This window comes from Spermophilus citellus (genome assembly GCF_964194105.1).
Source record: "Spermophilus citellus genome assembly, chromosome: 5".
Classification (NCBI taxonomy): domain Eukaryota; kingdom Metazoa; phylum Chordata; class Mammalia; order Rodentia; family Sciuridae; genus Spermophilus; species Spermophilus citellus.
This window is the reverse complement of record NC_138186.1, coordinates 118,925,397-118,941,305: the sequence shown is the minus strand read 5'-3', so window position 1 is coordinate 118,941,305 and position 15,909 is coordinate 118,925,397. Positions and strand designations below refer to the sequence as shown.

Here is a 15,909-nt window from a genome sequence, read left to right as displayed (position 1 = left end):
TCCTAGAACAGTATTTGACATGTAGCAAGGGATCATAAATGTTAGCCATGGTTGTATATAGTAGCCAACTAAACTATAAGGTATGGTCATAATAACAGAACAGAATGATTAAAACTTCAGCAATGACAAAACACACTTTTTATTTAGCAACTTTTCCATACAACCAGCCAAATGTACAGGGGGAGGGGGGGAAACAGTCAAGTTCCACTTACAAAAAGGAAGCTTATATTTGGTTGACCCTCTAATATTAAATATTTCTTTGTTTTAAACAATAAAAGGACAGCACAGAGGATTATACTGTCAGTACCCCAACTTTTAAAATCAATGAGGTGGATCATTTTCATCTGCTCACATAACTTTTTACCACAGGTGGCCATTTCAGAAATGAAAGTTACAGCTAATCAAACACTTAGCCCACATGCCTTAGTGATTTTAATGATACGATTTGTTGCTATGAGACAAAAACATGTTGTGAGGGAAATAATCTGTTAGAAATCATATGACCTTGATTCAAAGGCTTTTGATTAACAGCACTAACATCCGCTTTCTGGAAAAGAAACAAACCCTATGATTAGAGCTTGGTAGTTCTTTTAAAGCAAATAAAATGTTATTAGCCACTCATTAATGGATATGGGAAGCAAAAATGGCTCCAAATATTAAAAACTTCAGATGAGTTCCTTTCAGCCCCTCCCTTGGAAAAGCTTTCAAGGCTACTAACAGTTTCTCCTCTTTGACCTTGTCTTTCTTCTTTCTACTTTTGGAGAGAGACACTGACTTAAAAAAAAAAAAAACAGACAAGAAGTAGAAGTAGATGGTTTAGGAAACACAAGACTTAGCAAGCAGACAGTAGAATCCAAAATGGCTTCTCTTCCTGTGAGTAAGTCAGGGACTATTCAGGCTTCATATGCACATTAAGCATTGCCCATGAAGCAGTACTGTGTGTGGTGACATGGTGGCAAACAGATATGGTCCCTGTTTTCACAGAGTTTGCATTCTAGTGAGGAAGGCAGGCAAGTAGCTGACAAGTAAGTCAGGCTCACATAGACCCAGAAGAGTGATGAGGAAAATAAATTGGGGTTGGGAGAAGGTAACTGGGTGAAGGGGCGAGCCTCTTTGAACAGGTGATGTCTGGAGGAGCCCCGAATGACAGAAGTTCATCTGTGAAGATCTAGGGCAAAAACATTCTGGAAGAGAAGATGGCAACTCAGGTTCCAGGGGTGGAGACCAGCTTGAGATGTTCAAGAAAAAGATGGGGCTGGTAAGCCAGTGAGAGCATAGGAGAGATAAGATCAAGAAGGGCACAGACCTGATCATGCAGGGTGGATCTGAATCGCAATAATGTCTAGAGGGTTGTATCAATAGTTGGATTTCTAAATGGCCCAATTATGCAAGGCTAATCTAAAAGCAGGTTTGGCCCCTGTCTGGTGACCTGATGGCAGTGGCACTTTTTATTCTTTTCTAGCTGGAGCAGCAGTAGTGACCTACCCTGTTGCCCTGAAACTCCCACTGGCAATCTAGACTCCCTGGAGTGTATCTGGTCTGCCCTAAGCAGGCTGTAAAAGCAGCCAGGTGCTATGGCTCACACATGTAATCCCAGACTCAGGAAGCTGAGGCAGGAAGATTGCAAGTTCAAGGCCAGTTTTAGCAACTTAGTGAGACCCTGTCTCAAAATAAAAATAAAAAGGCAGTAAAAGGAAAGCCTCCGTGAAATATCTTGTCCTGGACCACAGAGATCTCACTTGCCACTCATGGAGCTGCCCCCTGATTCCTGGTCTCCTTCATCATCTGGATGCTGCGTAGGCCCTATCAGATCTCTTTCTCCTTCGTCCTTTCCTTGAACCCTGCCACTTGTCATGACCAAGCCTAATTCAAAGCAGGGCAAGGGCCACTGGCTGGAGTCAGGAGATGACGTAGGTTGGGGGGCATGCTCACTTTTGCCAGAGGAATCTTGACAGAAAGGACCCTGCTGATGTCAGAGTTAAAACAGACAATAGATTGACTCCAGGGAATTTGACAGGCATGAGAGACTGGCTTGGGCACATTATCAGGGTCACCCAACCAAGTTTGCTGAGTCCAGAGGAGGACCTGGAGGCAACCACACTAATGACATGTACATTGTCTTCTGTTCTGAACTCATGTTCATCACTTCCTTGTTTATTTCCTTGAAAACATCATGGCTACTTGACTGCCTACAAAACTAGAAATTAAATTCTTAGCCTCATTCTCACCTCTGAATTCTGGTTCCAATCTACCTTACCTGATGCTTTCTTGCTTGACACTTGCAAGATACTTTCTTGACAGTTTTATTACACCATGCGTCCCTGCATATAGCCTACTTACATGGCAGACAAACATGAATGTTACTTATAACCAGAAATTATTTAAAATCAGAAAAAGAATTAAGACCAAAAATACATGTTTGTTTGTTTTTTTTTTAAAGATCCTTCTTGTCCCAAGTAGTTATGCTCACTGCATCATCCTACTTTTAACCTGGGCAGAGGTGGCAGTGCTTGGGCCACCAGAAGATGCTCATGGTTCATCCTAAAGGGCCATCCAGTTAGTTCTCTCCAGTCTCCTTGAACCTCTCAGATTTCCCCAAGCTTTAGCCTCTCTGGGCCTGAGCGGTTCCCTCACAGGCCACCTCACTCACCCTGTCTGGGTTCCCAGACTGGGTTCCTATATTTATCTCTGTATCTCTCTTCAGTTCTCTTATCTGATCAGTTGAATTGCCCTTCTTCCCTTGGGACCCTGCTACTTCTGGGTCTGGCTAGAGCCAACTTCCTTCAGGTTACACATTCACATAAGTCCCTGTCAGCCCTGGCTTTACTCCAATCCCTGTCCTCATCAAATTGCCCTGGGCCTAAGTGCACATAGGCAAGAGAGACCATGGAAGCTGGAAGATGTTGCTGACTGGTTGGCTAAATTTCCCAGAGGGATGAGTCAAGTTTTCATTCATTTACTCTTCAAAAGATGAAGTGGAGTCTGTGTGTGTATGCAAAGGGGTGGAAAGGAGAGAATAGCAATTCTGTATCTATCATTAGGACAATTTCTCCTAGTCTTGGGTTCTGGACCCTTGGAAAATTATGGTAGAAATGATGGTGTGAGAGAAGGTCTTCATGGTTGTTTTATCTTAAGTATCTTATTAAAATAGGAGTCCATATAGAGTTTTTTAAAAGTTCTTTGAGCTTTCTAATTAGAAGACCAAACTTGTGATTGCATAAATTTTTTTTTTATTTAGGGAAAAAAAGTGAATCAATTTTGAGAACTATTAAGTAGTGGTACAGAAATAAGAAAAATATCATGGAGATGGTAGCTTATACCCAGACCCCTCAGTTGGTATGGAGACAAACATTTTTACTGAATTTACCTCTCCTGTTTTACAAAGGAATTAAAGTCCATCATCCCTGTTCTCCTTGTTGTCTTCGCCTACAGATGGCCACAACTACCCTCGAGCAGCCTACCAACAAGTGATCCAGCCAGCTCTGCCTGGGCAGCCCCTACCTGGGACAACTGTGAGAGGCCTGCCACCTGTGCAGAAGGTCATCCCGAATTATCCCAGTCCCTGGCACCAAGAAGAGAAGCCTATACAAAGAGACTACTCCTTTCCAGGACTTCCAAGGTGTCAGTAAGTATGACAGGGCTAACCTTCACATATTTCTAACATGAGAAAGCATCATGACAATGCAATAAAGATATTTCAAAATTCTCTGTAGGTTTACTACCCAGGTTAGTGACAGTCACACAGTGGAACCACCCACTGTAAACTTTTCAGGTCAGAAGGAAGTGGAAACTAGTTGACAAGTATCTCTTTACCAGTTATAGAAAAGCCACTAGTGACTAGTCAAAATGCCTTTCAAGGGAAAGCTCTTAAGATATTCTCTGAATTACACCTTCTTCATTTACTTTCAGATCACCTGAACTTTTAGTTGCAAAATTGTTTTTAATATCAACTTCCACTTCTATAAAATTCTTTTTATATTCCTTGTTTATGTTCCTGTTTAATCTTATTCCTTACTTTAAATTTTAAAATTCAATTAATTCCAAATAGAAATTTTGAATAACCTGTCATTATCTTTTGTAATGAAAACATTCATACACATTGAGTACCATTATTGGCCCTCTCCTAGGCTTCTTCCAGAAAAGGAATTCTGATTTTTTATGACTTCGGTTGTCTAACTCTTTTTTTCCATTGGTTTAACAAAATATCTAAAGCAAGATACTTTAAAAAGAAAAGATATTTATTTAGCTCATAGTTTTGAAGGCTGAAAGTCTAAGATCTCTGGGCTATATCTATTTAGTCTCCAGTGAGGACCCTCTTCACTGCCTTACATCATAGCAGACTGACATGATGGCAGAAATATTGCTTTTTTTTTTTTTTTTTAAATATAGGAGTCTTGCTATGTTCTCCAGGGTAGCATTGAACTCTTGAACTTGTGATCTTCTGCCTCAGCCTCCCAAGCAGCTGGAATTACAGACATGTGGTGCCACTACTCCCAACTTTTTAGGTTTGCTCTTTATAACAACTCTCTTTTAAGAATTAACCAGGGTCAGGGCTGGAGTTGTAGCTCAGTGGTGGAGTGCTTATCTAGCACCTGTGAGGCACTGGGTTCAATCTTTAGCACCACATAAAAATAAATAATCCAAAAAAGGTATTGCGTCCATCTATAATTAAAAATATTAGAAAAAAGAAGAATTAACCAGGGTCCTATGAGAATTATATTAATTCCTTACAAGGGCAGCATCCTCAATGACCTAATTACTTCCCACTAGAACCCTCCTCAAAGGTTCTACAATGTCTTCTAACACTATCACACTGAGAACCAACCTCCCAACCCAGGAACCCTTGGGGAACATACTCAAACTATATCCAGATCATATCATCTTTCAGTCATTTTTCTCCTTATTGCTCTTTTCACTCTCAAATTTTTCTTCTCTTAATTTATGAATCTAATTTATATAAGACTCATAAATGAAGCTTCCTAATTTATGATGAAATTGGAAAGATGAAATGTTTGCTCTTGTTCAAGTAGAACTTTCACATGCCACTCTAAAACTATATTCTGTTTTTATAGAACTGAATGAGATATGGAGATCCTATTAAAGTGGATTTTTCAGAACTACAGAAATTGGTAATTAGCTCAAAATTTTTATTGAAAGGAAAATAGCTCACTCATTAACAATGGCAAATAAGCTATATGCCTGATTTCCCCTTTTCTAGAAAGTTCATAAACCCTTATATTTTCTTTCCAGACAGACACCTCTTTTTTCTCAAACAAAAATAATGGAATTAAGTAAAATGCAATTTGTATGTGTTAGTAGGGATTGAACCCAGGGGTGCTTAGCCACTCCCAGCCCATGTTTATTTTTTATTTTGACACAGGATCTAGCTAAGTTGCTGAGTCTGGCCTTGAACTTGTGATCTCCCTATCTCAGCCTCTTAAGCTGCTGGGATTACAGGCATGCACTACTGTGCCTAGTAAAAAAGAGATTTTTATAGCAGGATAATCATATAAGAAAACAAACAAAATTTAAGCATCTTTATGAAATAAGTTTGGTGTTGAATGGGGAGGAAATTGTAATTTTTAAAATAAACTTTTTTTTTGAAATAACTTTAGATTTGCAAAACAATTGCAATGGTACTGCAGAGTAATTGGTTTTATAACATCAATTTAACCCTGCTGTGGTCTCCTTGATTTATTTTATCATTTTAGAATAATGAAAAATGAGTTCAGGTAAGGAGCTAATTCTCCTCTTCCTGATAACTTGGAAGATAATCTTAATAGAGAAAGTTTATTCTATCATTAATCTCCATGATGTTGTTTTTACATGGAAGTTTTTGAATATTATCAAGGCCTTAATATGTCTTTATCAAACTAACAATCATCTTTCATAACAACTAAGCGATTTTTGGTATAAAAAGATTTAATGCAAAAGAGTGAGGAACTGAATCTCCATTAGATGAAAGTATATTTTATAGAAATTATTTTCTCTATATTAATAAAAATGTAAAGTAAAATAACATCCTTAAACATTCATATTTTAGAAATATAGTTGAGATGCTGTATAATTTTATTTTAAATCCTGTTGTTAGACTTTTAAGAATGTTTTATGATGCTTATATAAAAATATGAAAGAATAAGCAATAATCTAAAGAAAGAATAAACACATAGATTTGTAATCAAAACATTTTTTAAAAATTTATAATGTAAGCTCAGTGCAGTGGCACACACTATAATCTCAGCTATTCAGGAGGCTGAGGCAGGACTATTTTAAATTTGATGTAGCTCAATCTCCAGTACCACACACACATACACACAATGAAACAATTTCAAATAGATAGCAAATAACAAATATTTGTGTTCCCACTATCCAGATATTAAAAATGTTAACATATTGCCACATTTGAATAGTTTTTAGTGAAATAAAATGTTAGACATACAGTTTTAGGTCTCCCTAACAGTTAGGATTCATTTGCAGAAAATAAGAACAATTCTAGCTATTTTAGGTAGAAAGGATAGGGAATTGAGTGCTTACAGAATTGTTGAAGGTTACAGGAGGAAGCTTTAGGCTGGGCTTCAGAAAATGATCACAGAGCAATCCCACACAGTAGGACCACTCTGACATGCAGGAAGGTGGAGAATCAAAAAGCCAGCATACCATAACACAGTGTGGTAGATATTTTTCTAAAGGTTCTTCGGAATCAGATTTTCATTCATATATTAATAACTTAAATACTTTAAAACCTACATGACTTTTTTTAACCTTTTGATACATGATTAAATGTTATCTATCATGAGCTAAAAGTCATGTCTTTTCAATCTGAATGCTTATAACATCAACCTATGTCACCATCACACTACTTGGTTTTGTTGATGACCTTGTCTGCCCCCTGTATGAGACTTATTTTTCTAATTAAACAGTCCTTGAATAGAGAAATCAAATCCTGCTTCTCTCTTTTGACCCTTAGCACAGGTCCTTACATATGGCAGCCAGCTGAATTGCTTATTGACAGAAACTCCATGAAGCTCTTCTTTCTGTTCTCTGATAAGAAATGAAGGCAGAGGAGAAATAAAGTTCATTGGTATTTTCCTACAGTTATTAAAGGCTTTCTGTGTCCCAAGATTTGCTTTTGTTACCAAAAAAAAAAAAAAAAAAAGAGAGAGAGAGAGAGAGAGAGAGAGAGAGAGAGAGAGAGAATTTACTGAAAACACATTCTTCTCCAGGGACCAGCAGTATCACCAGCCACCTAATGGAGCTGGAGCTCCTAAGGAGTCCTTGGAACATCCTGCAGAGCTGAGACCACAGGGACCCCAGGCTCCACCCCCAGTTGCTGTGCCTAGACCCCCTAGTAACCCTCCAGTGAGAGGAACTCTGAAAACAAGCAACTTGCCAGAAGAATTGCGTAAGTTGTTTGCAATGTGGTTTTCTCCTCCTTGTCAGGCCTTACACTTCAAAAGTACTTCTTCGTTTTTTAATATAATTTTTTTTTTTAGTTGTAGATGGACACAATACCTTTATTTTATTTGTTTTTATTTTTATGTGGTGCCGGGGATAAAATCCAGTGCCTCTTGCATACTAGGCAAGTGCTCTACCACTGAGCCACAACCCTGCCCCCAAAAGTACTTCTTTTACTTCTTTATTTTTTGTTGATTCATTTTATATATATATAAATATAAATATATACATTCATTTTATATATATACACACATGTACTATATATTCTCATAATACATATTTCAACTTTTTATTATTACAAATATTAATATGACAAAATAGTTGAAAGTATTTCTTGATCATTCATCCATGATCTCAGATATTTCTCATATATGCAGTGAAATAAAACTCATTTTTTTGCTTACAAAGTAACCGGAATTTTGCATGAATGTTTTTATAGATTCCAACACTATTAGTAATGCTCACGAAGTGCTTACCACTAAATTTTCTTCAACACATACTTCAGCAACAAATAACTCCAACACTTTTTTCCTCTCCTAAACGATGCTCTTGAGTGGACTTGTCCCTGGGTAAATTGATTGGATGTCCATGTGGCATTGGAGAGAAACCTAGTGCCTTACCATAAATTAGCAGCAGCCATCAAGAACGAGGTCATTTCCTGTAGGAATGAGCAATCTCATTTGGAAAAAAAAAAAAAAACGGTCTCACATTCTCTACTCTGCTTTACAACCAAATGCAAACTAAGCCTTTTATTTAAAGAAACATTTGACTAAGTGTCAGGTGATGATTCTTTTTCCACGTTTTGCTGCCAGAACCAGAAATGTTGAAATATCACCAAAATGTTCTCAGAATAAGGTCAGTCAGGATAGTTAGTTCCAGAAATCTTAAGAAAACAACCACTACTTGTGAAATTATTACCCATCGTGCTTGCTAGAGAAGCTCAGTTCATTCTAATAAGCTCTTTCCAAATCTGGAAAACTGAACCAAACTTGAAATGAAGCTCTTTGTGTGGATTTGCTAATTCCTTTGAGGGGCTCTGTGCTCTTCCCATCATTTACAATTCTGAAAGTTTTCTAAGACAAGGATCCACTGCTGTCTTCACTAAAAACTTTCTTTCTGAACACCTTAAAATTGTATACATTTTAATTTTGCATACAGATGCTGCCCTGCATGGGGTATAGACCCAATATCCGTTTATAGATAGTATCCATCTTATTATAATTTATGAAAGGAGTCCTAAAATTACTTTCATAGGAACTGAGTGAAGTAAGTGTTGAGAATAATGAATTGAGTGCCATCAATATGCCTGCCTTCTTAAATGAGTTGATATGATAATTATACACGCTTCCACTTGCAAGGGGTGTCTCAAAAAACAGGAGCCTGAGCATAGAGGAACACGCAGACTCACATTCTCTTCAGCTCCCCTTCTTCTCTACTCTCTGCCCCAGGGAATTCTTGAGATTCTACTGATCCATTCCGGACTAAAAACCAACAGAGATTATTCATTTCTCATACTAAAATGCTAGCTAGATAATTTCCCCAAGACTTTAGCCTGAGAAAACACTAGTTCTCATCTTAGTGGGGGCAATTTTGTCCAAATAGTACTGTCTGTCTGCTGCTCTAATCAGGCCTAGGGATGAGAGAGGGAGTGTCTGATGTTGACTGCCCTGAGCAGTGTCTCTCCTTCAAGCTGCTACAGTTTTACTAACATTTCAGAGTCGTGCATTCGTCTACCCCAGCATCCTGGCCTTTCTCCAAAAAGGTAGGGACAAGAAGTGGGTCAGGGACTGCTTTCTCACTCTCTCCTGACTTGCTCTTGTAAGGCAAGAGTTCAGAGCAACAGAGAGCATGATGAGATCAAAAGAGGACACTGCTGGGTGGCCCCTTAGCAGCTACAGCTTCTTGGCCTGCTGTGAGAGTATTTTCCTCAGGCATAGTGCCAAGTAGCTTTAAGAAACAAGGCAGAGACTTGAACTTAAGGACCTGTGGGTTCTGTGTGGTGGACTTTTTGGTAATGCCTCCTGTGGTTTTTCAGAAGACCTTGGAAGCTAATCTGAGCCTGCCATTGCTCTCCTCTGTCCCTTTGATTTCCAGTCACCCTGAGCAGTCTGTATTACCTGGGATAGGCTCTAGCCCCTGTGCCTGGGGAAACATGCCCTCAGACATAATCCACACCACTGTAAGTTTAAACCCTTAGGCCACTTGGAGGTTTCCCTTATTATTCCAGAAGTACAGAAGATGTTGTGTACAATTTACAAGTGTAGTATAGAATATACTACACTACACTATATTATATAAAATATAATTTGACATGTTTCTAATAAATGTGAATTTTTTTTCTCTTAGGGAAAGTCTTTATCACTTATTCTATGGATACAGCCATGGAGGTGGTGAAATTTGTGAATTTTTTGTTGGTAAATGGCTTCCAAACTGCGGTACGTATTTTAACCAAAGAGAAAAATGAATATCTGAAGTGAGAACAATGATAAGGAAAATCATTTGAAGCAAAAGTATAAATAGACATTAATGTTTAAAGTGATATTTTTTTTATTTTTGTGGTTTTGAGTTAAATGATTATGAATTTAGGTAATTAATGTCTAGATTTTAAACTATGCAAAGTCTCCAGCATTTTTTTTTCTTATGTTTTTGGAGTGAGCGTGAGTACTCCAAACAGCAAGAATCATGCTAATAATGCCCACCATATACGCAACTGGCTCTGGGTTGGAAGAAAGGCAGGTTGTTGCTGCACTTTGTACCTTTGCCCCTTCTGACCAATCATGTCCACTTTGGTTATGCTTCCTGTGATGCAGGAAGCCACAGGCTTCACCACAGCAACCTGCTTATTTAACAAGGTTCTTTTGTTCTGCACTGGGCCATGAGGTTTGAAGTAGAACCCTGGCTACTTGGGTCGCCCACTGCACACAGCTGCCCTTTCAGTGAAGCTCCGGGACAGGGAATCTACGGCTGGGTTTTCTGCTGGTCTAGTCAAAGTCCAGAGTAGGCAGCCCTAATCCAGACCTGCAGGTCCACTGTGATCTTGGCCTAAGGACTCTCAAGCTTATACTCCTTCTGTCCCCCTACCATCACCTGAAACAGCATAGCTTAAAGCCATGTAAGTTTTTCCTTAGGATAAATAAAATGCCACAGGATGCCACTTGGAGAACTGGCTTTCCTCAAACCCTGAAATCACTTCTTTTCCTCCCTAAGCCTCTTTTAGGTATTCAGTGGCAATGAATTCTAGAGAGTGGTGAAAAATTAGTGGTAAGTAAGAATGTTGGAGGATACAGAAGAATACTTAGAAAGTAAAGCATAAAGAGATTACTTAGCATTGCTTAACAGTTTTTATTGGAAGTTTTCTATATTCTATAAATGTTTTTTTAAACAGGAGTGTCTAAAAGTTAAAAAAATGCTGACAATTTATATAATACAACTTCATGACTGTGTAGAGACCATCACATCCCTTTCTCATTTTTAAAGTAAAAAAGAGGTGTGGCCACCGTGACATAAAATCAAATTATAAGACGTAAGATCAATATTTAAGAAGAAATTTTATTTTTAATCTTTTCCAAATATACACATAATAATTGCCCCTTAAGACAAGCCCAGACTTTTTTGACCTTAACAATCAGGGCTATTTAGGCAAAATTTAAATTGATCTGGACCCTCATCCAGGGAAATCTCATGGTAGAATCACAGAGCCCAGATCTGGACAGTTACATTACTACTGATACATTAAGATTGTGGTAGTGGGATGAAACACTTCATGGGTAATTTGAGGAGAGTTCAGTAAAGGAAGTTCAATAACCTACCCAAGTCTCTGGGTAGGTTTTAGGGACTCCAAAGGGATTAGTAAAATATCTTAGCACTAGCAAAAGCAGGGAGTAAGTATTGCCCCTAGGTCTGAAGAGGCAAGGGAGCAATGGTGACCGGAACCTGAAGGGGGTGCTGTATGAGTTTCCTAAGGATGCCAATAAGGTACTGCAGACAGGATGGCTTATATGACAGAAACGTACTTTCACAGTTCTAGAGGTTGCAAGTCCAAGCTAAAGGTTACAGCAAGATTGGTTTCATCCCGAGGCCTCTCTCCATGGCTTGTAGAAGGCCATCCCCTCTCTCTGTCTTCATGTTGTCTCTCCTCTGTGTGCACACTTCTGTGTCCTAATCGCCTCTTTTTGCATGGATACCAGTCCTGTTGGAGTAGGGTATGCCCCTATGATCTCATATCACCTTAATTAGCTCCTAAAGGCTCTGTCTCCAAATACAGTCATATTCTAAAGTTCTGGGGTTTAAAATAAATTTAGGGGGGACACAACCCAGTCTGTAACAGCAGCTGTGTGGATTTTGGTAGAAATCTGGATAGGTAAATAAAAGCTATCTGCCACATTGTATTCACCTCAATAGCAGGTGCTGGGATAATAATAATTACTATTTATTCATGCCTGGCATTATGATATGCCTTTTCCATATTAAGTCATTTTAATACTCACAACCATAGAAAGTAGATTAGCCACATGTTGCAAATGAAGATAATGAAAGTTGAAGAGTTTTGGTAACATTTCCAAAGTTATGAAGGTAGGAAGTGGCAGAGAAAGAGTAGAATTCATGCAGCCCATCTCTTCTCAACCCTGACATTGAATTGCTTCTCTCTCACACAATGAAAATGGATTATTGATAGAGTTAGGGAGGTACAAAAGCTTTTGACAGATTACCTACTGTTGTCATTGGCCAGCACACATTTTAAAACAGAATCATCCAATCCAAAAGGAAAGCCATTCCATTTTTCATGTTCCATAAGAAAAGGAACTTTTATTATGTACCCTATGTATTTGAGAATTCAGTGAACACACGGCATGATCTTTCTCTGTTTTTCTGTTTTGTTTTGCAGTACTGGGATTGAACCCTGGGGATATTCTATCACTGAACTATGCCCCCAGCCCTGTTTATTTTTTGAGACAAGGGTCTTGCTAAGTTGTTGAGACTGGCCTCAAACATAAGATTCTCCTGCTTTAGCCTCTTGAATCGCTGGAATCATAGGCACAGCCACTGTGCCTGGCTAAATGATCTCTTTTCATAGAAAGCTTACATAAATGAGACATTCAGTGAATGAAAGAATACTTTATTAGTTTGTTGATTGTTCAGTACCATTATTGGTCACAATGGAGGAGAATTATATGAAGTGAGGAGAAGGAAGTCAGCATGTAAGAAGGATTCACAGAGCGGGGAACATGTGTTACACTTTTAGGGTACAGGGGCCACCAACATGGAGATTAAAGCAATAGAGCATGTGGGGAAAGAGGACACAAGAATGGATCACAGATGACACAGGAAGCCTATGAATGTCTAGGACTTGACTTGATGGACTTAAACAGCAGAGTGACATTTAGGACAATTAATCTGAGAGCAATATGGCTGAATCAAATAAACTCTCTCCAAGGACTCTTCCCTTAAGTCCCCATTCTGGTATATAATCCTCCTTCCATTCAGGAACATCTTGCGCGCGCGCATGCGCGCGCGCGCACACACACACACACACACACACACACACACACACACACACACCCCTACCTTGCTGCAGTACAATTCTGAGCCTAAGAAAGGCCCTCTTATTTGTCTTCTGTAAAATAGAAAATAACAGATTTTGTTTTTCTTCTCTTTATATACCCCTTCAAAGGCTTGAAGGCCGATACTAAATATTAGTCTTGTCAAGGCCCAAGAGTTCTACTAAGATGGAAGTCAAGAGACTCCCATCATAAACCTTTCCCTACCATCTCAGTAGTTGTTTTTGTGACAGTTCCTTGGATCTGCTCCAAGTTTCATACAATAATTTTGAAACGTATATGTTGAATCTGGACATAATACCATAATAATGAGCTAACTAATGCAAGTAAAGTACCACAGTGTGTCTCTCAGCACTTGCATGATACATATTCATTAAGATGTTCCAGAATTATGTTTGTCTTTCAAATGTGTGTGTGTGTGTGTATAGTAATATATAGTATATTGTTGGTTTACATCCAATTTAGTGGTATACCGTGTCCCTTAGGTTTTGCAAAAACATAATTAGGGCTGGTGATATAGCTCAGTGGTAGAGGGCTTGCATAGTATGTGTGAGGCCCTGAGTTCCAGTAACTTTATGAGTTGTAAATGTGTATAACATCTTGTGTTTTCTCAAACTCTATATCCAGAGAAAACTTACTAAGGGCCATCTCCCACATCTTTCTTTTGTAGATTGATATATTTGAAGATAGAATCCGAGGTATTGATATCATTAAATGGATGGAGCGTTACCTTCGGGATGTAAGTACATTCCAAAATTCTGAGAACTTTTGCTGGCGAGTAAGACAATTAGCTTAGCTTGTGAGGCTCCCCCTGCCCCCCAACGGAAGAAGCACTGGCATATGCACCCAAGTATGGAGCTGAAAAAGTCTGGACAAAGCCTCCCTTGTTGGAAGTCGTGCAGAGACTTGGAAAGGAAGGATGGGGTCACTCTCCTGGACATGCACAGGCAGGAAATAACGGTCAAACCAGACACAGGTGGTTGATAACAATCAGAGCAAACAATTTCTAGACCAGAAGAGGAAAGGAGGAAATGAAGGCAGGGAGTGGGGAGGGAGCAGAATTCAATTGAATGCAAGGCGCCCCAAGTGTTCTGTAGGACTGGACTGAAAAGGTTTCCTTGCAGCCTTAAAGCGGTGCAGCACCCTGCCCCGAGGCTCCCACTCGCAGCCCCTTGATTCGTGATCTGTTTTCTGCTGACAGAATCTATACCAGCCACTGGGACACTTTGTGCTTTAACAAGATAGAAATTGATTGCTGCCAGTGTGTCCCTGTCCATGGCCGCTTCTTTGGGCGGCTGCCGGTGGGGGACGGGAGTCTCAGCAGGCTTGGGTTTTGCAGCTTTTCCCTTTGTCTGCAGCCTGATGTTTGCTTTGTGCTGAAGGGTCTGTTCCTACTGACTGTGCTAATGCGGACGTGGAAAGCAGGGCAGTGGAGAGTACAGAAACTGATAGCTCAGATCCAGCTTCGGAGAGGGGGAAATCTTTCCATCATCTGGCGGCAGCGCCTTTTTTTGCAGGCTCACTCAGTGATTCAGGCTTTCATTAGCTGTTTATTAGAGATGGTTGTGGAAAATGGTGGGCAAACCACATCTGCACAAGAGAGCTCTTCTCTGAGTCCTTTGCTAGGGAGCTGGGCAGGCAGGCAGTGGGGAGGAGTGGAGACAACCGTGTGCCTGAATCGGGCCAGTGCCTTTCACTTTCCATGGAGATGGAGGCTGGCCCTCCATCTGCAAGCAGGTCAGGGAATGCACACAGTCCTGCTGGCCAGCTTCCAGCCAGCCTTCACCAAATGGACCACACTTCCCACTTCCATAAACATACTTCTTTCCCTCTCATTAACAGAAGACAGTGATGATAATCGTAGCAATCAGCCCCAAATACAAACAGGATGTGGAAGGCGCTGAGTCGCAGCTGGACGAGGATGAGCATGGCTTACATACTAAGTACATTCATCGAATGGTGAGTGGTAAGGGGACCACAGGGCCTCATCGCCCCTCAGGGATGGGCTCTCTCTCCAGGGAAGATCAGTTCTTCACTGGGACCAACTGAAGGCGGCATGAATCCCAGGTCTCCCAGGTCAGGAGAGGGACAGTCAGTCGAGGTTCCATCTACCTTTGAGACCCTGGTGAGTCACCATGCCTCTGATAGGACTCAGTTCTCCCATCAGTGACAAGGGGAGATTGCTGTGATCTCTGAGAGCCAAGATTCTGGAAAGTCTGCTCTGCTGGCTTGGCTGTTTACCAAGAAATGAGAATTCCTTAGGAGGGTGGAGACAGGGCTGTGAGGAGAGAGGGCTCCTGCAGCTGTGTCATATTTGGTCCCCTGCCTTTTCAGAGAGACAGGTGGCGTAGTGGAAAGGACACATGCTGTTCCATCAGAAAGACTTTGTTCAAATTTGGCTTCCTAAAGCACCATGGCCCAACTGCTTAAATCTTCTTGTGCCTCTATCCCTATTCATAAAATGGTTCACTAATACTGAGCAGTGTCGTGAAGATGAAATGAAGTAATGGTTGTGAAGTATCTGGCACATATCAGATGCTTACAGGGAACTGTTCTTAGCTCACGATAGGTGGGGCATCATTCCACTGTCATACCTGCACCATGGGGCCTGATCGAATAAAAAACAGTAGGAGAAATTTAGAGGGAATTAGACTTGCTCAGCATCTGAGAGAACATTCTGGGCAAATATATCACCCAGCGTTGGAACTGGCTGTTTTATGGCCAGCAATCCTTTTCCTCTTGGTGATTTCAGATGCGCTGAGGAGAATTTCTGCTTGGCTAGGAAGGCAGACTAGACCTGTGACTTTCAAACTGTCCTGTGACGTCTCTAACGGGTTCCCATATGTCCTGGGGGGTGGGGCTGGCTCTGGGCCTCCCATCGGCACCTCAGCCAGAA

General features: G+C 40.2%; 2 protein-coding genes across 7 annotated transcripts in view; one reads left to right on the top strand and one right to left on the bottom strand.

Annotated features, from left to right (window-relative positions):
* LOC308648772 (uncharacterized protein) overlaps positions 1-15,909 on the bottom strand; it is a gene marked incomplete at its 5' end in the record, with an annotated part of 108,944 nt that overhangs the window by 11,098 nt on the left and 81,937 nt on the right. The window lies entirely within an intron of this gene.
* Positions 1-15,909, top strand: part of TRAF3IP2 (TRAF3 interacting protein 2) — a 40,523-nt gene that overhangs the window by 18,388 nt on the left and 6,226 nt on the right. For 3 of the 5 annotated variants that reach the window (XM_081293754.1, XM_081293755.1, XM_081293753.1), the window contains 5 exons: positions 3,433-3,625; positions 7,224-7,402; positions 9,802-9,890; positions 13,684-13,752; positions 14,856-14,972. In XM_081293754.1, coding sequence (XP_081149880.1) covers positions 3,433-3,625; positions 7,224-7,402; positions 9,802-9,890; positions 13,684-13,752; positions 14,856-14,972 — 647 coding nt within the window. Of the gene's footprint in view, positions 1-3,432; positions 3,626-4,430; positions 4,506-5,072; positions 5,130-7,223; positions 7,403-9,801; positions 9,891-13,683; positions 13,753-14,855; positions 14,973-15,909 lie in introns of those variants that run through there. The other 2 variants (XM_081293756.1, XM_081293757.1) reach the window with 2 other exon arrangements.